The sequence below is a fragment of the Nannobrachium achirus genome, assembly GCF_963921795.1.
Source record: "Nannobrachium achirus genome assembly, chromosome: 4".
NCBI lineage: Eukaryota > Metazoa > Chordata > Actinopteri > Myctophiformes > Myctophidae > Nannobrachium > Nannobrachium achirus.
This window is the reverse complement of record NC_137813.1, coordinates 65,864,440-65,887,190: the sequence shown is the minus strand read 5'-3', so window position 1 is coordinate 65,887,190 and position 22,751 is coordinate 65,864,440. Positions and strand designations below refer to the sequence as shown.

Here is a 22,751-nt window from a genome sequence, read left to right as displayed (position 1 = left end):
TTAGTGCTCGTCAGGGTGGGGGGGTCCCCAGTTAAAATATGATTATTTTGGGGGTTGCGGCCTGAAAAGGTTGAGAACCACTGCTGTAACACACACACAAAAAATTGCCGATCTACAAGTTCACAACGTGTCACATGTTCCACCCCAGGATAATGGCTTTTGATTATCGTGATAATATCGTAAATCGCGATTTCTTTTGTCACAATACAGTTTACAGTTTAGGCATTTAGTAGACGTGTTTAATCCAAAGCGACTTACAATAAGCAGATAATACATCATTATAATAAACAAGACAACATGTCAGATCATCAACAACAATATAACGAATGCATATGAATATCAATCTAGAAAAACAATATAATCAGTAAAAAAGTTCCTATAGAAACCTAAAAAATTATAACTAGCTTCATGAATGGTCATTAAATGGTCAATAATCATGATATGAAATTTTCATATTGTCCCATCCCTAGTTTGTAATAGGCAAGGCCTATTACAAACTAGGGAAACTTGTGTTTGGCACCATATGTGTTAAAGACGGGGTGAAATCAAAAACATGTTTTTCACACTTTTAGAGCATATCTGTAGTGATAATATGGCCATACCTAACACTAGATGCCAAAAAAATAGAAAATAAACAATTTTTGTGTATATTTATATCAAAGGTCCCTAAATAGGCCATTCTTAATTACTTCCTGTGAACAGAAATTCAAAAAGTGATGACATAGATAGAGTTTTTGAATATAAATGAAGCTTTGATTACATTCACCTGTTTGTTTCCCATTGCTGGCTCCCATTACTCAGATTTTAAATCCCATCACCTGAAGGGCTGGTCCCCTCGGATAGGTTCAGAAACACACAGGCTTCCTTTTCAAACTGAAATTTCAAAATAAAATACCCAAAATAGTCATTTCATTGGGTCTTTAAGTACAGTACTTGAGTGAATATACTTGCTTGCTTTACACCACTGGCACACGCACGCACGCACGCACGCACGCACGCACGCACGCACGCAGGCTTTCTCTCTGGTCTCTCACGGCTCTCTTTCTTCCCTTGGTCTCTCAGGAGCAGGAGGAAGTGATGGAGGGATTGAAGAGGAGGTTGGAGGAGGTGGAGAGGGAGAGAGAGAGAGACAGCGAGGCTCTCAGACGACAGAGCAACGAGCTGAAGTACCTGATGGAGAGAGAGGACAAGAGCAGGAAGGCACTGGAGGTAGAGAGGCTGCTTTAACACTTCCGATGCCACTCACGTCCAGGAACGTGATAATAATGACCGCGGTGCGTCGCCACGGCCCCGTTATCACTTCCAGCGACGTGTTACCTGGTTACTAGGGGTGCAACGATATAGTAACTGAATCGAAAAATCGATTTTATACTATATTGTCTGCAAAAACAAAATATCGTACCGTTTTGGCTTTGTATCGTATCGTTTTAAAATGCGGTAATCAGTATCGAATCGTTTTGCAATGCAAATAATTGATTGTATGGAAACTAAGTATTTGTGCCTTGTATTTGGCAATTTTAAGATCTAATTACGGTCTAATTACCTTTCCATTCCATATAGCTACTCTTGGTCTATCGATAAATGTGTGTAATCTCTGTGTTCATGTCAAGGTGGGTTTGTCCATATGTGTTGAAATATAATGTCCATGTATTTGCTAGATTATCACAGCGTTTACTTCCATAATAATAGATTTTTTTTACACGTTTTACACAGATTTAATTTCTTTGCTATAAGTCTTTGAATATTTTTGACCCGATTCTATAAAGGTATTCTAAACCCTTCTTCTAAATCAGTGGATCTCAAACCTTTTCCATGTTTTGGGGGTCCATGACCCCCAAAATTACATATATTTGGCCGCGGACCCACATCTCAAAATAATGTTTTAAAAAGATATTCAAAGATTTGCTAAATATTTCAATTATTTTCTAAAATAGCAGATCTACAAGCTTGCAGCACGGCACGCCGCATGTATGTGCCAAATGTGTTGTTTAAAGTGCAGCATTGCTTTCAAGTAGTACTGTGAGACTCTGCTAAGTGGTTAACACCCCAAAAATCCAAATCTTATCCCCTCGGATAGAGTATAATTACACATTCTGAACTCTTGGGCCCTGTTGATTTTACTGTTTGGACGAATTAGGAAGAAGATGTAGCGTAAAATAAGTTATTCAAATGTATATACTTTGTGAGGTAGATCTGTTCAGTTTAACTCAGCTGTGCCGTGTGAATGTTGTTTGTTAGTTGACGGATCAGAAGGTGAAGAGTTTACAATCCAACGTGGAAGCAGAGAGATCTGCTCACCTCGAGACCAAGTTCAACTCTGAGATCATACAGGTAATGAACGAATGCACGCACGCACACACACACACACACACACACACACACACACACACACACACACACACACACACACACACACACACACACACACACACACACCACGCTACAAAACGCTTCAGTGAGGGTATAGAGTCTGTCTCCAGTGAGGTGAGACAAGAGTGACTTAATTGAGTTTAATCACCAGTAGGTGGCAGTATAACACCATAGTACTGCACTGATTTTTAGAGGACCACTTAGACCACTGGTTCTCAAACACTGGGTCAGGACCCATTTGTGGGTCACAGACACATTTTTATGGGTCCCTTAATCTTTGGTTTCCTACATTTTGTGAAAACATTTTCAAAAAGTAATTTAATAATAAATAAAATGCTATGAATTAGAAAACAAATGTTGAAGAGTGGTGAAAATAGACGATCTACAAGCTCACAACATTGCGGGAAGGTACACGTTGTGAGCTTGTAGATCTGCTATTTCACTAGTTTGGGTCCCGGGCAAACATCTGATCTCTCTTTTGGGTCACAGACTAAAAAGTTTGGGAACCACTGATTCAGACCACTGTTTCCTAAACAGTAATGTAGTTACCTAAGCTACAAGTTACACTAGATTAAATATAGCTAAAGCTACAGCAAAGCTATCCCCAAAGAAATGTAGTTACCTAAGCCAGGGCACCTTTTTAATCCGAGGCACCCCTACATTATAATTCTCACTCTCAGCACCTTATATTTATAGCACAGATAAATATTGTGAAAATAGCTGATCTACATGCTCACAACGCCTCGCGTTGCGAGGCATTGTGAGCATGTCGATCTGCTATTTTCACAATGTTCGCCTCTTGCTTACTTACTATTTGACAGTTTGGCCAGTCCTGTCGAATATTCGACTATTCGAATACTTTGAGGTTGAATAATTCGAATACTAAAAATCACTATTCGTGAATGCCCTACTGTAGTTACAAATGGAAATGGATGAATGGACACTGTGTGGATACAGCAACAGGAAATAGTGTACTGGGCTGCACACTATTGCCTCTATTATTGGCACTACTTAATGACTTTCATTATCAGTCTGTGAGAAGTTTAGAAAAACAATAATAACATGCTATACAGTGGTGTAAAGTAAATACGTACATTATACTCAAGTACTGTACAATGTCCTGTACTTCTACCCCATCTCAGAGGCCAATATTGTACTTTTACTCCACTACAATGACACTTTAGTTAGTCTAGTTACTTTGTAGATGTGTATTATTATTGCAAAACATACATTAGCCCAGTGTTTCTCAACCTTTTTTCTGCATGGGCACACTTTTCATGTCCCAAGAATCCATGGGCACACCCAACATAATACGAGTGTGTAAATATCGTCACTGTCGGGAAGAAACCTTGTATCTCCAAGTTTCAAATTTGTAAGTTTCTTCGCAAAGTAAAGCCCTGCTTCATCATACCAGGCTGTCGCACAACAGCAGTGAAAACAGCAGATCTACAAGCACACAACGCCTCGCACCGCGAGGCGTTGTGTGTGAATCGGCTGTTTTCACTAGTTTAAATCATTTTTAAAATGATAAATACAATACTGGCTTTCAAGCGGTTTCAAGGGGCACACTTGACCCTTCTCAGGGCCACACCAAAGGTCCCCAGGCACAGTGGTTGAGAAACACTGCATTAGCCACTTCAACTTCATTTGAAAATAGCAGATCTACAATATTGTAGCGTCATGGAATTATTGACTGTACGTGCGCGCGCGCTTGTGCGTGTGTTTGCGTGTGTGCGTGCGTGCAGCTGCGTATCAGAGACCTGGAGGCAGCAGTGTCAGTGGAGCGGTGTGGCCACCAGGAGGCGCTGTCCAGCCTGGAGATGTTGAGGAGTCAGTTTGTGGAGCTGGAGCGAGCGGCCAGTCTGGACAGAGACGCACACCACAAGTAAACACACCTTCCTTACACCCAGACCACTGTGGGAAACTGGCATAACCACTTTATCCATTATTTAGGATTTAGCTTTAGCTATTCAGAAATAGCAGATCTACAAGCTCTGATCATAGAAGCACACCCGTTTTTCAGAAACCTTTGAAGGATTCAGAAAACGTTTGTAGAATTGGCCTCGGGTCTTAACTCATTTAAAGCCGATCCCGCGAATACTCGTGAAATATTAAAAGGTATCTAGACTAGAGTGCCGATCCCGCGATGTCGTGGGCTATTTACTGTATATACAGTAAAGCTGGCAGGGGCTACTTACCGTCCATTGAAAAGTGCTGGCACGGGTGGAGTCGCCGATTCATCATCGCGCATCCACGTGCACACAATAGTGATCCCATAACATGGAAGCCAACGGTCTTTCTCATCTTTATCGTCCATTTTCTCCAAAAAACACTTTTGATGCCAAGGATGGCATTGGATTCTCGCTAAAATAGCAAAAGTATAAAGGGATCCATCTTCCACCCCTGTTTACATTTGGACCACAAGTACTTCGGGGTGAATCTCCGTCAAGTAGGAATTCGTTTAGTTAGCTCGATCTACTTCCGGCCTTCAAGATAAGAGACTGGTCGCGGACGGAGCAGGCGGCCGGCACGCTGGACATTTAACCCTTTCATGTCTGGAGCAGCAAATTAGTTAATGGGTTAAAGTTCGCGTATACAGGTCGGATATATATACTGTAGGTTGGATATACTTGTGTGGATAGCGCCCTCCGAAAATATGCCAGAATCTTGTCCATTATATCTCCCCTTTAATAATACCATTTGGTATATTGTTTGATATCATCTTCATCATTGATTAGTCACCTTTGCAACGAGGTACAGCTTATATGCATCTGGCATTCGTGGAATGAGCAACACAGCTAAACGTGTGGGTAGCGCCACCCAAACAATTTTCAAAATGGCCTGCAATACTGTTTTGTATTGGTATTCACCTTTGTTGCTTGGTGCATTGAATGATTGCACTCTCCCACAACAATAAGGAAAAGAAGAAAAACAAAACACATATTGGCCATTTTTACACTGTTAATTTTAAACTTGGTGTCAAGGAAGCCCAAAACGAGAGGGAATGCCAGCAGAACAGTATTGCAGGCCATTTTGTAAAAAGAAATTGGTCTCTGCTACCCACACGTTTGGCTGTGCTGCTCATTTCAAGAATGCCTGATGCTTACTAAGCTGTACCTTTTTGTAAAGTTGACGAATCAACAATATCAATGAAATAAAATACTTTTTTATTAAAGGGGCGATATAATGGACCGAAGTTAGGTTTCCTAACTTAGATACAACATAAACACATGAACTGAACTTTAACCATTCAAAAATGTTGTCAACGTTTTAGAAAACGGTGGATGCCGGTTGTAAATGGAAGTTCTTTAAAATGCACTACTGTCTGTGTGCGTGCGCGTGCGTGCGTCCGTCCGTGCGTGCGTGTGTGTGTGTGTGTGTGTTTGTGTGTGTGTGTGTGTGTGTGTGTGTGTGTGTGTGTGTGTGTGTGTGTGTGTGTGTGTGTGTGTGTGTGTGTGTGTGTGTGTGTGTGTGTGTGTGTGTGTGTGTGTGTGTGTGTGTGTGTGTGTGTGTGTGTGTGCGTGCGTGCGTGCGTGCGTGCGTGCGTGCGTGCGTGCACAGATTGCAGAAGGAGTACGAGCAGTGCAGACGTGAGCTGAGCTTGGCCCTGGAGACGGAGAGGAGGAGGAGCTCTGAGCTGATGCTCAGACTGGAGGAGGAGGAGAGACAGCACACACACTGTCTGTCACTGTTACAGCAGGTACACACACACACACACACACACACACACACACACACACACACACACACACTCACACACTAGGGATGGGACGATATGAAAATGTCATATTGCGATTATTGTGACAAAAGAAATTGCGATTTACGATATTATCACGATAATCAAAATCCATTATCCTGGGACGGAACATTTGCCAAAAAACAGCCGATCTACAAGCTCACAACGCGTCGCAACGCAACTTGTAGATCGGCTATTTTTTTGGCAAAGACATTTGATAGAGAGTGAAAAAAAGACTGTATCAAGTACGTATATTATAAGTAACTTTTACCAATTATAGATGGTTTAAGTGGTACCATGCTGTTCGACAAATAAAAGGTGAATTGATCCCAGTGCATGACGGAGGACGATATCACGATAAATTAAATCTCCACAATACGATTATCGTGAGTGTTTCTATTTCATCCCTCCTGACCGCCAGAGGCGGTGCTTAAAGCACTGAATATCTCCCTTCGCGCATGCGCATTCGAGTATGAATACCAACAAAGTCACTTGTGACCCCTGGATGACCCTACAGAGGGTATATCATCCGGGGTTATCCAATGGATCATTTCCTTTTTTCTTCTCGCGCGCCGAGTTTCGTTTGCAAGCTCTGCATTGAGCTACAATATGCATCAGTATACGATGCATTATTATGCAACCTACCTTATTATTGAAGTCGCTAGTAGTTCCGTGGCCGTTTTGGTCGGGGTAGCGAGAGTTCGCCCTCCAGGAACTGCGACTTTATCTCCTCTACAAGCGGAGTTTATTTCACGTGGACGCGAAAGCGTCCGATCTTGACGAGGGTCTTAACTCTCCGGACAAGAGGTAGGTTACTGTTGTTAGCGGTAAGTTCCGCACTACGATGAGGTTAAAGTTACATTGTGTTTGTTTGTATAAGAGAATAAACTGTTGCGAAAGGCTGCTGGCGCTGCCTCCCTCCAATACGAGATTCTCGTTTGCTGTGAACGGACCGTTTGCGCTCCGTTTCTACCATTATCAAGGATACATACTATTATTACTTTCCTTGTTGTTGAAACACGCTGTTTTAGCGAGTTGTTTCTTTCTTTTTTGTTTCACTTTCTGGTTAGATCACATGCCGTTCCTGCTCGCAGCATGACGGCCTACTTATGCTTTTTTGGTAGACATTGTCTAATAGCTTTTGGCAGCGTTCAAGCTTGCTTCAAGCTTTCGTAAACATATTAGCCAGCTGGTACAGCACCGTCTCCTACGATAGGAATATTGCGTACAGGGCAGGCAGCGACCTCCCTCAGCAAAATGGTCTCTATTGACGATTGATTGATCGTATCTACCGATAGTTTGTACTTGGTAAAGTGGAGCTACAAGTAGCTCAAACTCTTAACTATATTGTATAGCTTGTTTTGTTTATCAGTCACTGCTGAGTGCTGATACGGGCAGCGTGCGCGCCTTCACACAGCAGGTGCCCATTACTGGTGGTGTTACCAGTAGTTCGTTCGTAGCTTAATTTCCAAAACTTTATATTAAACTTTTGGGCTGGTGTAGATTGCATAACGCTCTCTCATCCCAGCATGGATCTGTAACTCAGACTACTACGACTAGCGTGTTTGGATGTAGTACTGTTAGTTTGCTACTTGATTAGCGTTTACTGCCTGGTAAATGCAAGCATAACAAGAATTGACAATTGTCAATATTAAGCTGTGTTCACTTGCCGTTTTCTTATAATAATAAACCAACTTTACGTTGGATAGCTTTCAAAGGAAGCATTTCATGCTGCTGCATAAATGGCAGCATCCAAACCTTTATTGAGGGTGATGATAAGCTGGTTATTTGTAAGTTGCATAGTAAACAACTTTACATTTGGATAGATTTCAAAGTGCTACAATAAACATTGGCATATTAGCATCTCACTGCTACATAAATGGCAGCATCCAAACCTTTATTGAGGGTGATAAACTTGTTGTTTGTAAGTTGCATAGTAAACAACTTTACATTTGGATAGATTTCAAAGTGCTACAATAAACATTGGCATAAGAAGCATCTCACACTGCTACATAAATGGCAGCATCCAAACCTTTATTGAAGGTTGTAAGCTGGTTGTTTATTAGTTAGCTTCTGTTGGTGGTACAGGTAGCGTACACGCTCCTCCTCTCACACCGAACAGGCTCCAACTAACAGCACGGCGGTATTCCAGTTAACAGTCCTGATTATCTGAAGAGCCGACTAAATACTGTAATTAAAACTTTTGCTGGTGCAGGTGGCGTGAGCGCCCCCTCCCCCCAGCTTACGGCATCTGCTGCAGCTAGCCTACTTGGTAGCTAGCTACTGGTACTCCATAGCCTAACTTTATATTTTTTATATAACTTTTTGGTTGGCATACAATTTTCGGCAATGACGGCCTCTGCTGGTGCAGGCAGCGTGAGCGCTCCCCCCCAGCTTATGGCCTCTACTGCAGCTAATCTACTGTGTAGCTAGCTATCAGTAGTCTGTTTCATTAAAGTAATATATTTATAATATTTGAGACATTTTATATGCAACGACAGCCTCTGCTGGTGCAGGCAGCGTAAGCGCTCCTTCCCCCCAGTTTATGGCCTCTACTGCAGCTAATCTACTGTGTAGCTAGCTACCAGTAGTCTTTGTTTCATTAAAGTAATATATATTTATAATCTTTGTTGAGACATTTTTTATGCAACGACAGCCTCTGCTGGTGCGGGCAGCGTAAGCGCTCCTTCCCCCCAGCAAGTGGTCCACAGACCAACTAACAGCCTCTGCTGGTGCAGGCAGCGTATGCGCTCCCTCTACACTCAGTATACATGTTCCACAGTCCAGTTAAGAGCAGCTTTCACGCTCTGGTTTTATAATGCACTTAACTTGTAAATCTCAAGCAGTGCAACAATAAGCATTTAAAGCATTGAAAGAAAGATGTATGGTAGCAGACTTTGATTAACGGCTACTACAAGCCGGTTGTTTATGAGTGGGCATCTGCTGGTGGTACAGGTAGCGTACGCGCTCCTCCCCCCACCATACAGGTTCTACAGTCTAGCTAATGTCGACGTTCCAGCTAACAGTGACGTTCGCGCTCTGGTAAGCGGAAGAGTTGTCTATCCTGCTCAAATTATGGCCTTTGCTGGTATATGCAGCGTACACGCTCCATCCCTCCAGCATATGGTCAATATTGTCTAGCAACCAGTGGCGTCCGCGCTCTGGGCTAGCTGGGACTGGTGTGTGTTGGCCGGTGCAGAGAAACCGGTGCCACCACAATGGAGATCTCCCACTTTTGCACCTCGTGTGAGGCTCCTCTCCAGCCGGATGCCGGCCATGACCTCTGCCCTGTGTACCAGGAAGAAAAGGTCTGACTTCAACCATGTTGGATTGGCTATTTGCTGAGTTGGCTTACATGAGGGCCATTGCCCGCCAACCGTTTACCTTTGGAGGATGTTTAAGTGCCTACTCCTCCAATGCCACAGCTGACTCCAGAGGATGATGTGATCTTCCTTGCAGCTTGAGCTACACACTTCCATGAATATAAGGAAGATGCATGGGCCTTAGAGCCGAGCTCCCACTCCTCAGCTCAGAGCCATTGACTGAGACATAGTACAGCTCCATGCGCATTATCATTCGCATAGCCCTGGAATGCCAGCACCTAACCAGGCCAAGCACCCTCGCCAGGCGCAGGCCGCCCTCCACTGCCTTTTATGTTCCTCATGCCTGTCAGCCATGAATGATTCAATAAGTGCTCGCCTGGGTTGTAGGCCAGCTATCAAGCCTGTCATCACAGTCCGCATTGTGTTCCCCGAGGGGGCTGTGTGGCAGGGGGTTTGAATGCGAGGTGCTTGGGCAACTCCCTATCATACCTTATGCTTGCCCTCTCAACGTCTTTGCAAAGGGCAATGTGAATGCTGACTCCATCACCTTCAGTGACGTGTCACCAGAGGCATTGGGTTTATTTCCATGAACTCAGATTGATGATGCCCATCCTAGTTCAAACTCATCCCAGAGTGTGGCTTTAACAGTTAAGCCTGACTGGGGCACCTAGGAGAACTCTGTAGTCTCCCAGTGGAAGGGTTTGGTTCAGCAGTGATGGAACTACTGAAGCGAATCATGCAGGCTAGGTAGACCAGGCGGCAACTGAGGCTACTGGGCCAGCTGTGATACTTTTCCCATCTGCAGCTCAGATACTGGGCTGCTTACACCTTAGACGTGTTGGTGGTTGCCACCTCAAACGCCTGATATAAGCATCAGTTCCGACACCGGCCCCCCACATCTGGCTGGGTCAAAAGAAGGCAGTCAGTGACCCGGCAAAAATCCTAACATTGGACCGGGAGCTATCCGTCCTCCTGACGAAGGGTGCCATTGAGGCTGTAGACCCTCTGTCAGACAAGGAGGTTCTAATATAGGCTGGTTTGGCCAGACTATATACTAATGCAGCTAACTGCAGTATAGTATAGCTTTCCCACCTTGTTTTAACATGGGTGGATTGTTTCGCTGTGCTAGGCTAGTTCTAATCGACATACGTCCTTGAGTCTGGGGGACCCAAGAGGTATATTAAGGTCATGTCATCTTATATGTTGACCACAGCAGATGATCTGCAAACTGATACCCACAGTTTCCGCTGCCTGTCAACACTGGCAGTTTCTGTGCTATGCCTATCAAGGCCACCACTGGAAGCTCAGGATGCTTCCTTTCGGGTTCTCCCTCTCCCAGAGGGTGTTCACAAGGTATCTGGCAGCCTGTGGCCTTAAATACCACTACTATAACAGCCAGCACCAGGTGGTGCATTTGGCTCTACAGTGCCTTCTGCCGTGCCTGAGAGGCGAGCACATTCTCTTGCGGTCACGTAACACCTTGACCGTGTATTGGGGTAAACCGGGGCGGAACCAGGTCTGCCCGGCTGCTGCAGGCATCCATGGACCTCATGACTTGGGCAGTCCCCTGCCCGATTAGCGGGCAATGTATCTACCGGGTGAGTAGAAGCACCTCAAAAGCCCCAAGTAGGTTGCCGCCCAAAGGGCGCCTTCCTTTGAAATGTGCACATGCCCAGAGGCACTGCACATGCATTCTACTGCTTCCACTGATGCGACCAGTGCTTAAGAGTTCTTCAGGAGGGTCACACCATTCGACTGGTGGCTCCCTTCTGGCTGTTTACCTGGCTGCACAGACTAAGTCACAGCCATAGCACCTCCGGGACAGGAGAGGTCTCCTCTCGACCTTGGAGGTCGGGTCTGGCATCCCAATTCTCAAGCCCTTAAACTGAACCGCTGCGGGTAGCTGTGCGGATCCAGGCAGGCATACCGTCCTGAATGATAGAGGGCCGGGGCCATCCACCAGGTTACAGTAGGATAACAGATGGAGCTGTTTCCAACTGGTGTATGGGTCAGAGTGATAACCCAGTGCGTTGCTCTGTGCCTACTTTTCTGGAGTTTCACCAGTCCCTCCTAGACTGGGGCCACTCTTCGTCTACTCAAAAATTTTGCATAGCAGCAAGATCATGTAGACATGGTAGAAATCGACAATGGCACAGCCATAGTGGGGAACAATAGTCAAGTGTCCCTTTTCCCGGAGGGGGCTCTGAGGTTTTATCCTTCAAGAGCCTTGAGAACTTCCATCATGGGATCTTCCCATGGTACGGACACCCTTTGCGGGCCTCCCTTTCAAGCCCTTGACACAGGCAGTCTAGGTTGGTGTCATGTGAGAAGGCATTCATCCTGCCCATTACCTCAACAGACGTGTCAGTGAGCTACACGCCCTGCCTGTCAGTGACTCTTGTCTGAAGTAGAACTCAGACGGCTGAGGTGTCGCTATGTGGCCGAACACAGCGTTCCTCCTTAATGGTGCTGTCTCAGTCGCACCTCAACCAGCCTGTAAGGCTTGCCCAGCTTAACCTCCACCACGAGAGTGGGTGGACAAGCTGGAACTGTTGTGCCCAGTGTGGGCCCATAGAGCTTAAGTTAGCCCTGCCACATGCTTTCGGCGGCTAGAACGGCTCTTCCGTGGCTATGATGGCCCAGATATTGCGCTCCCCAGACAGCGCCTGCCCCATTTTTAATTGTGGGTGCCATCAGCCACACTTACAAGGCGAGTAATCGTCCCCTGCTATCTGGTATAGGGTGCCACTCTAATTATAGTGCCCCCACATCATGGGCTACCTGAGAGTAGTACCCCTGGAAGATAGTGGTGCCACTGCCTCATGGGAGTCATCGGCACGTTCTCCAGGTTCTATTGGGTGATGATAGTGCCCCCACATCATGGGCTACCTGAGAGTAGTACCCCTGGAAGATATTGGTGCCACTGCCTCATGGCAGTCATTGGCACGTTCTCCAGGTTCTATTGGGTGATTGTTGCCACTCCATATCCATTGGGGGTGGTTCTCTTCCCAGAATCCTTCGATTCTGCTCTTTGAGGTTTGTAATCAGGATTCCTCGTGACTTTGTTGGTATAGTCATTCAGTGCTTTAAGCACCGCCTCTGGCGGTCAGGAGGGATGAAATAGAACGAAAGTTACGTATGTAACTACGGTTCTATGAATCCCGAATGACCGCCAGAGCACTGGGTCACTCAGAATCCTCGTGGTCTCGCGAGAAGATTCTGTAGGAAATGATCCATTGGATAACCCCGGATGATATACCCTCTGTAGGGTCATCCAGGGGTCACAAGTGACTTTGTTGGTATTCATACTCGAATGCGCATGCGCGAAGGGAGATATTCAGTGCTTTAAGCACCGCCTCTGGCGGTCATTCGGGATTCATAGAACCGTAGTTACATACGTAACTTTCGTTTTATCACGATAAACGATAATATCACTTATCGTCCCATCTCTAACACACACACACACACACACACACACACACACAATCTCATTAACACATTAGCTACCTTTTATTTTGAAGGGATCCCAGCCGTAGAGTGCTGGGATTTCCTCCCATAGGTGGGTGCTCTTATTTTGAAAAAGCCATAATGAAAACGCATTTATTTTTGGTGACTTTTTTTTTCTTTTCCAACTCTAACCCGGATGTTAGATTGCCAGCAGAATTCCATCATTAAAGCTCTATTTTGCCATGAAAAAAAATGCGGTTTTGGGATCAAAATGTATTTTTTCGAGATAGAGGCTTCTTTGTTGCAAGATCAATGGGTTTCTATGGAGGATCTTCACTGCATGTGCACGTCTTCGCCCAACGGTAAGTGATGCGCCAGTGTAGGGTCACACACAGACTCCCTAGACCAGGGGTTCCCAAACGTTTTGGGCTCAGGGCACCCATGAATATTTTTTTAATCCAAGGAACCCCTACATTATAATTTTCACTCCCAGCACCTTATATTTATAGCATATCGTCATTGTTGGGTCCCAAACCTTTCGTTTTGTATTTCTCATCTAAAAATGTACTAAACTAGTGAAAAACAGCAGATCTACAAGAAAACGTTGAGATAATAGCCATTTTGGTTAGAACCCCAGGGTGCCCCGTCACCCACTTTGAAAAGCCCTGCCCTAGACAGCACTGTATGGATTTATAATATAACATGTTATACTGTATATTCGGGATAAGCACTCTACCGCCTTTCTTTAATTCGCACAATACCTTCGGGATAGGCGCTAAAAGTGACAAGAGCTGTTTGTTTTTTAAAGACATGAACGTATTCATATTCAAGTTTTAAGCCTTTGATTGTGTGTGTGTGTGTGTGTGTGTGTGTGTGTGTGTGTGTGTGTGTGTGTGTGTGTGTGTGTGTGTGTGTGTGTGTGTGTGTGTGTGTGTGTGTGTGTGTGTGTGTGTGTGTGTGTGTGTGTGTGTGTGTGTGTGTGCAGGCTGAAAAGACACAATCCTGTATAGAAGAGACTCACACGAACTGTTTAAAGCAGATCCAACACACACTACAGCAACACATCATTGCAACAACACACAACAACACAGGTAAGTGTCTTTTTATTCCGTTTTCTTTCTTGGCCACAAATGTACAGAATGTGATTTAGATTGCATGTTGTTTTAGACCAGTGGTTCTCAAACCTTTTCATGTCAAGGACCCCCAAAATGATATGTATTTGGTTGCGCCCCCCCCTCCCATAACATAAATAACTGCCAGGTAGTAGGGACCCCTAGAAGCAAACATTTGAGTTCAAAATGTTCGCTTTAAAACATATTTATCATCATGAGAACAATGGCTTCCATTACAGCATGGTAACGTCTCAGGAATAGAAAGCCTGCAGTTACTATTAGTTTGGATTCCACATCAATGATGTCACTGGTAGGCGGGTTTCTGAACTGCCCGCAGCCCTCCTAAGAGACACAGATTGCGTTGGAAAATATTGTGCTATTTTATCATGAACATTAGTGAGGACCAATTATATGAAGATAGGTTGAAAAGTGGTGAAGTCGTCCTTTAACAAATTTGTCTGGGGCCCTCCTGGTACCCCCCATGTCTCCCCGGACCCCATTTTGAAGACCATTGTTTTTTAGCCAGTTGCCCCTAGTTTATGCCTAGTTTCTTCTAAGCACTGATTGATTGATTGATTAATTGATTATTTTATTAGACAAAAATGGAGAACAGTACAAGTATAGTCAATACAATTGAAATGTAGTACAGTACAAGTACAGTTAAACACCCTGCCTAAAAGGAACATCCCAAATAAGACCTTTTATGGTCTTCTTCACGTTGGAAGTCCTCTGTATTTAATTCATGGACATAACAAATAGCAAGCAAAGAGAACATTCAATAATATCGCAGTTATAAAAACACAATGTACAGTATAGGGGAAACAAGGGGGTGGGGCTATGGTAAGGAGGGGGGGGGGGGGGTGCTCACTTCTCGCCTGTCTATGGGAGAAGTGATAACTACCTTGTCCTCCTTCTCTGGCCTCCTGAAAGGTTAGTTTTCAGGGCAGTTTTGAAGGATGCCAGCGAGCTACATGTTATAAGGGAGGTAGTCAAGGAATCCACACCTGGGTGTCAGTGATGTAGAAGGAGAATTTATTTGTCTTATGGGTTATCAGATCATTGTGTGCGTTCCCTCTGGTGTTGTGGCTGTGGGCTTTTGGAGATGTCCACTAAAGTAGATTGTTCCTGTTCCCAGGTTGCTGTGAGTGTGATGTTGACTTTTGTTTGTTTTCCAGAGGCTGCAGACAGACAGGACATGCACACGCACACTGATGCTGTTCTACTGCTACTGAAGAACACACTGAGCTACTACCAACACACACTGGACAACACTAACACACAGGTACACAGGTGCACACACACACACACACACACACACACACACACACACACACACACACACACACACACACACACACACACACTACTACCAACTTCTACCAATACAGACAACACTAACATATACTGTATGTACACAGTGCAGTGTACACTACACACATATTGTGACTCTTTCTTTCTTTCTTTCTTTCTTTCTTTCTTTCTTTCTTTATTTCTTTCTTTCTTTCCTTCAATACTAGAGTATAACATAGAGCCTGAAGAGACATTACTTTCCATATTACGATATCCAAAATCCCAGACAATATCATGTCTTACTACATCTTGGTATGTGTGTGTGTGTGTGTGTGTGTGTGTGTGTGTGTGTGTGCGTGCGTGTGTTGCATGTGTTTTCGTGTGTGTGTGATTGTGTGTGCCAGCTCCAGGAGTTGCTGTGTGCCTCAGAGAGACTGGAGCAGGACAACCAGACTCACAGACACATCAACTCGGAGCAACACAAGCGAAATGAGGTACGTCACACGCACGCACACAGACGGAGTCACAAAGACAAGTCCGGTAAACTGATTTGACAGGGGTTGACACTAAAGTCTAGGACATTCACGAATAGTGATTTTTAGTATTCAAATTATTCGACCTCAAAGTATTCGAATAGTCGAATATTCGACAGGACTGGCCAAATTGTCAAATATTAAGTAAGCAAGAGGTGAACATTGTGAAAATAGCAGATCTACATGCTCACAACGCCTCGCAAAACGCGAGGCGTTGTGAGCATGTAGATCTGCTATTTTCACAATATTTATCTGCGGAAACGAGTCACATTAAATGTAATACCTACAATTCCAAGGGCTTGTCAGGGTGGGGGTCCCCAGTTCAAATATGTTTATTTTGGGGGTCACAGCCTAAAAAGGTTTGAGAACCCCTGGTATAGAGCATTAACAAATTCATCCACCAGGGGCATTGACTCATTCTTATGACTTCCTATCTAGCCAAGCTTTATAAACCATGAAGAAATATATATATATATAATATATATATATAAATATTTGGTATATGCCCTACTAAGGTCTCAGAGGCACTTGCCCGTCGTGCAAGTACAGGTCATGTTCTGCTTGCCCAAAGGTCATGCCCACTTGCCCAATAAGTCCATTACAAAATGATAGGTAAAATTTGAATTACTGTTCAATTTAACTTTTTGTTTTACTTTCTGGGGCTGTGCGATAAAAATGGGTATGGGTTCACACTTGTTATTGTTATATTTTTTAAGTGTAGCAACAGTGAAAACAGCACATTATACGTAAACAGTGCTCTTATTTTACATTCCACGGACCAGAAGACAGCTCTGTCCATGTTCTGGTGTTTAGACACCTGCCCCAAAGTTGTATTTACTTGCCAGGGGCAGGTGGGCAAGCCTTAGTGGCAATGCCTGCTTGATGATGCTTAGTTGTATATTGACATTTCCCTCCCCCTTTTTGCTCATGTGAAGAAGAAAAAAAATACTAGATCTACAAGAGCTACAACTTGTTGTGAGCTTGTAGATCAGCAAATGTTTGCTCTTTTTGCACAACAATGTTTGGGATAATATTAGATGTTGGGTCATTTTCCCTTTTTTTACGTCTCTGTCCCCAGGAGTCCGACCTGCTATTGGCCAGCCTGCGGGAGGAGGTGACGCGCCTGCGCCAAGAGAGCTCCGACGCGTCGGCGCAGACACACCGGCTCCGGGTGGAGGTGGAGAGCACCCAACTCACCCTGGAGACGGAGCGGAGGAGCGCGGAGGAGGAGAGGAGGAGAGAGAGGGAGGAGAGGGGGAGAGAGAGGGAGGAGAAGGAGAGAGAGAGGCTGGAGAGGGAGAGAGAGAGGGAAGAGACGGAGAGAGAGAGGGAGGAGTGCAAGGCGGAGCTCCAGCGGGTCACTGAAGTCTTCCAGAAAGAATCCAAGGTACCCACATGCCACATCTAGGCATGTCACAATCGCAATTATGTTGACATCACCGTCATAATCGTTGACATGTTGAAACATTTTCATATATTTTCAAACATTTAACAACCCATTTAGGCCTAGAATTATTGAATGCTTTAACCAGTGAAAAATAGCAGATCTACAAGCTTGTAGATCTGCTATTTTTGAAAAAGTCGTAAAAATGTGTGCAAATCTTTGAATATGTATTTTCAACACTGCAAAAAAACCTACTCTAAATATAAGAAAAAAAAAATGTTTTTGAGTATAAATCAACTAAAAACAAGTAAGATTATCTGCCAGTGGGGTAAGAAATTTTTTCCCGGTAAGATTTCTTGAAATAAGAAAATATATCAATGCTTTAGGGAAGTCAGGGATTCTTAAAATAAGTTAATTAAACCCCATTCCAAGTAATTAATTAAGTCATATAAACTCAGAATTAGTTGGCAAACCTCTTCAAATAGGTTTTTCAGACTCATTCCAAGCAATATATTCAAGTCAAATAGACTCATAACTACCCGTTTAAGTCATAGAAACTCAAAATTAGTTGGCAAACTTCTTCAAATAAGATTTTCAGACTCATTCCAAGCACTAAATGTAAGTTAAATAAACTCGTAACTAGTCATTTAAGTCATAGAAACTCAAAATTAGTTGGCAAACCTCTTCAAATAAGTTTTTCAGACTCATTCCAAGCACTATATTTAAGTCAAAAAGACTGATAACTAGCCATTAAAGGTCTTGAAATCGGTGGTAAAATCCCCTTTCAAGCACAATACCAAGTCAAAGAGACTAATAACTAGCCATTAAAGGAGTAGTTCACCTCAAAATGAATTTTCTATTCGGGTCCCCATCCGGAATCAATGGGGTAAATTTACAATAATCGGATTTTGTCTTAGGAATGCAACAAATACAAACAAATATATTCTTGAACTCAAGTCTCCATGGCGTGAGTAAACAAAAGAAGAAAAGTCATTTTGGGGGTGAACTACTCCTTTAAAGGTCTTGAAATTTAAGTGTTAATCCCTTTCCAAAATACCCCAAAGCTACTCAAATAAGCGGTAAAAAGCAAATCCTGAAATGTAGTAAATAAATGAAGGCATAATGAATGTTCTCAAAATTTATTATAAAACAATTAAGTGTGAGAGTGTTACAGTAAATTGTTTACAGTAGTACATTTTTGAGTAAACACTGAGTGAATAGATTTACTAAGCACTTTTATTTCTGTCTCAGTTGAATTTACTATAGGGATAATCAAGGCACCCTGTTTCCTTCCAGCTCACCACGACCAAAGAAGCTGGGTATGTGTTTACTTTTCAGTAAACACATACTAAGCACTTATTTTTGTTGAATTTGCCATAGTCAGGGCACTCCCAGCACTTGACAATAAAGAGACCCAAACCAAACCAGAGATCAGTGTCACAATGTCTATGTCTGTCCATCCGCCATGCATGCTGACACTACACCACCATATGAGCCAGATGCTGAAACATGCCAGAAGTTGGAGATGACTGACGTCATTAAGGCACCATTTACAGTGCAGCCACATCCAGCCTGAATCAGATCTGGGCCACATCCAGACTGGAATCCAATCGGTTTTAATGGTCACGTGTTGTTAATACCGATCAGATTTCAATCTGGATGTGGCCCAGATCTGATTCAGGCTGAATTTGGCTGCCAAGTCACTGAAGTCAGCCCGCATTTGGAGATGGCTGACGACCGACACTAAACAGTGCCCACATCAGATACTCCCACATGCGGAAACAGTTAACAAATTTAGAGATGACCGACATGACAGACGGACGGACAGAACATCTTAAGAGTATGTTCTGATCCTGGATAGGCCTAAATTTGGAGATTGCTGACTTAACACTGTAGATACGTACACTATAGAGATTACTACTTACAGAGCTTTCACATAAAACCACCAAAGCTTTAACAACATAAGGTACCAGAGCTTTAACATAATAGCGGCACTTTAACTAGCAAAAATAAAACTGCCAGAGCTTTTAACAACAAAAGGTACCAGAGCTTTAACATAATAGCAGCACTTTAACTTTACAAAAAATACAGGAGATCTTTGACACCCCCACAGTGAGAAATACAGTCACTAGCATGATTGCGATACTGCAAGCCAGTGAACATGGACAGAAGCACTGCTACCCGAAGAAACAAGGGCCAACACCTAAGCGAGGCGTCCCCAAGAAGAGACGTCGCCTCAACCTTTCTCCCAGTGATGACGAATCCAGTGGCTCAACCATCATTTTGTCCCAAACCACTGAGACCTCTGGGGATTTTGGGGAGCCCAGCACCAGATGATGGACCTGATGGCCCTGTTGCATGCAAGTAGATTTGGCTATAGGCTAAGCCTTTTTACACCAGGTACCACCTCAGAAAATGTTTTTCCAAGTACCATCATAATAACTGATGTTAATATAGGTGTGTAGCACAGTTAAAACACAAATTCATTCATTTAAGGAGTTCTCTTTTTTTAAATATATTTCCAAGCTAATAATTTCACCAGGTCATTGGACAGATGCATCCACTAGGCCTGTGAACTGATGATATCTTCAATGTTGTCATGCTAATTTAAGCACAGAGCCTATTTCAGCCTATTGCTTGATCAGAATAACAACCTGTAGTATAATGTAAATATTTCACTCTGCTTCTATGATTTCTTTTTTGGGAGACTCCAAACCTATAACCATGATTTGTGTATTGTGTTCTCGATTTTAGCGGAGGAGAGTCAACTAGTGGAGGTTGACTGTCGAAGACAGCCGTGAAGCACAGGCCAGGCATTACAAGACGCTTCAGGAATTGCTAAAAAGGCCTAAACCAAACCAGAGTGACGTGGCACAACTGCTGGAGCTCGATGCCAGGAGGGTCTTCATAGACAGCGATGAAACACTGAACAAGGAAGACAGGCCTGCAAAGATCCTTAAAGCATATCCTTGCTTCAAGGATCTTAAACATGCAAGTGAAGTGATAGGTTTACATTATACTACAGGTTGTTATTTTGATCATGCAATAGGCTGCAATAGGGGCTCTGTGCTTAAATTGGCATGACAACATTGAAGATTTCATCAGTTCACAGGCTTATAATTTGAGCGGGTCAAATTATTGGCTTAGAAATATATCTAAAAACAATAACTCCTTGAATGAATGGATTTGTGTGTTAACTTGACATTACAGCACCTGGTATTGTACTTTACAAGCACCTCTACTTTACATCAACAAATAAAATAAATAAAAACAAATAAAAAATACAGCATCCGTTATTGCACTTCACTAGCACCTCACTACTTCCCATCAACAAAAGTCTTCCACTCTGCCAAGGCTTTTTGTAGGATGGAGTGGTGTCACGGTCATGTATGTCATCACATAATATTTCTGTCTGCATGACAGACAGGAGTGTAGCCACGCACTTGGGGTACGTGAGATGGAAGGTGTAGTAATAGCCAAGTAAATAGATCAGACCGTCAATCAGCTGCTCCTCTGGAAAGATGGTGATGGGAGTGTTCCCCACAGCAACCAAACAGCGGGGCCTATCCAGGATCAGGACGGGGCTCTGGAGGGGTCTCTTCTGGTGGTAGAGATTTGGGTCTTCAGATGGCTACAGCAAAACAAAGAAAAACAATATAGAAATGATTTCAGTAAACATAAATGGGCAACTGGCAAACCGACTTGTCACTTAATAACAGAAAACCGATATAGTATTGATTTCAGTATTTTTTTAAGTCCAATGTATTTGTAGTTAAGTTCATTTAAGTTAATAAACCTTGCATAAATGCATTAGAAAATACACTTCAGAATTCCAATAAAAATAAAAAAGAATAGCAGATATACAAGCATAAAACATACCACACGGACATGTTTTGAGCTTGTAGATCAGCTATTTTGTCTATTTGGTGTGACACTCCTACCTCAAGGATGTGGAGCAACGCTTCACTGGGTCCTCCCAGCTTCTTTGGTGGTGGGGAGCTGGAGGGAAACAGGGTGCCTTGATTCTCCCTACAGCAAATTCAACTGAGACAAAAATAAAAGTGCTTAGTAAATCTATTCACTCAGTGTTGTTTACTCAAAAATGTACTACTGTAAACAATTAAGGCGTTTAGCTGACGCTCTTAATCCAGAGCGACATACATTAAGCAAGGTCAATACATCAAACTCATTGTAATCTAAGAAAAAACTAAAGTAAACAAAAATGCAATCTAACTTATAGTTAAGGTTAAAGAGCAGGTGCTATGGGCTATGATGGAGTCTGAAGAGGTGAGTCTTCAGACCACGGCAGAACCTAGAGAGTGGGTCTGTAGTTCTAAGAGCAACAGGAAGATATTACACATTTTGGGTGCCAGAAGGGCGACTTGTCTAGGACGAGTGGATGAGAGCAAAATCACTTACCTCCATCTAAAGGAAGCTGTGCTTGCCTTGTTCCAGGCAGCGTAGAACTGGACCTGGCAGCAGAAGCTATCCCACCTCTTCTTGGCCTCAGTGAAGTTAGGGTTATCCTTTGCCAAGATCCGACGTAGCTCATCTTTAACCTAGAAAAAAAGTAAAAAAAAAACAACAAAAAAAACATTGAAACAACTGCTGTATGTAGAGGTAAAAGCAAAAAGAAATCCCAAGACTGAAATGTATTTTTGGACCCATGTCCCAATATGATTTGTCGTGTCGTGTGATTTTAATTGTAGCTTGTAGATCTTTTTTTTTTTTTTCAAAGTTACATAATTATCTACCGTGGGGGAGGCTCTCTCCAATCCGACATGTCGCCACTCCGAAATTGGCTTCTTATTGTCGGAGTGGCAACACTCCCATGGGGGTTCAGGTTAGGGTTAGAGATAGGGTTAGTGTCGGAATGGAGACATGTCGGAAAGGAGACATGTCGGAGTGGTGGGATGTACTCCTACCGTGGGAGTGGAGAGAAGGAAGACGTTCTGGATCCAACAGGGCCAGATTTGTCTTGTGGATTCTCATTCTAAGTAAAGCAGATAAAACATTTACAAAGTGGTAAATAACTGACCCAATTTAAAACTCTGTCACTGATATTTGCCAAACAATGCAGTTATAATACCTCTGGGTGAATTGGAGCCCACAAGCGCTTTCTGTGGCCAAAGTCAGCCTGGCCTGGAAAAACCTCCATCAAATCCTCTTGGGTGAGGGTGCGTAGCATGTCTGCTTCTAATGTAAAGCAAAATGAACACATCAATAATATAATAACTATTAATTTACGGAATGTATGTCCATCTCTGTCTGCACTGAAACTAAACAGTGTCGTCACCATGGTAACAGCTGCATGATGAAACAATGTCCAAATATGGGCATTGACATGACACTGATATGTCTGGGTTCTCCACCATTAATTCTGAGACTCCTACACCCCTACATTTAATCAATCCCCCATATACTGTGCAAATCCCCAGGGGACTAGTTTATACCTAGTTTTGTGTTGTTTCAATACAGTATTTATCAATTTCTATTTTTATTTTTTTTGCTTAACTTCTTAGGCTTTTCTACCATTTTGAACAATATTTTTACCAC

General features: G+C 43.3%; 1 protein-coding gene across 1 annotated transcript in view; it reads left to right on the top strand.

Moving 5' to 3' along the window:
- The window catches only part of ccdc171 (coiled-coil domain containing 171), a gene marked incomplete at its 5' end in the record, with an annotated part of 62,644 nt that overhangs the window by 4,516 nt on the left and 35,377 nt on the right, over positions 1-22,751 (top strand). The window contains 9 exons of the mRNA XM_080723504.1: positions 1,063-1,209; positions 2,239-2,331; positions 4,116-4,255; positions 5,932-6,070; positions 13,862-13,967; positions 15,164-15,270; positions 15,683-15,772; positions 16,890-16,988; positions 17,097-17,198. Coding sequence (XP_080579630.1) covers positions 1,063-1,209; positions 2,239-2,331; positions 4,116-4,255; positions 5,932-6,070; positions 13,862-13,967; positions 15,164-15,270; positions 15,683-15,772; positions 16,890-16,988; positions 17,097-17,198 — 1,023 coding nt within the window. The remainder of the gene's footprint in view (positions 1-1,062; positions 1,210-2,238; positions 2,332-4,115; positions 4,256-5,931; positions 6,071-13,861; positions 13,968-15,163; positions 15,271-15,682; positions 15,773-16,889; positions 16,989-17,096; positions 17,199-22,751) is intronic.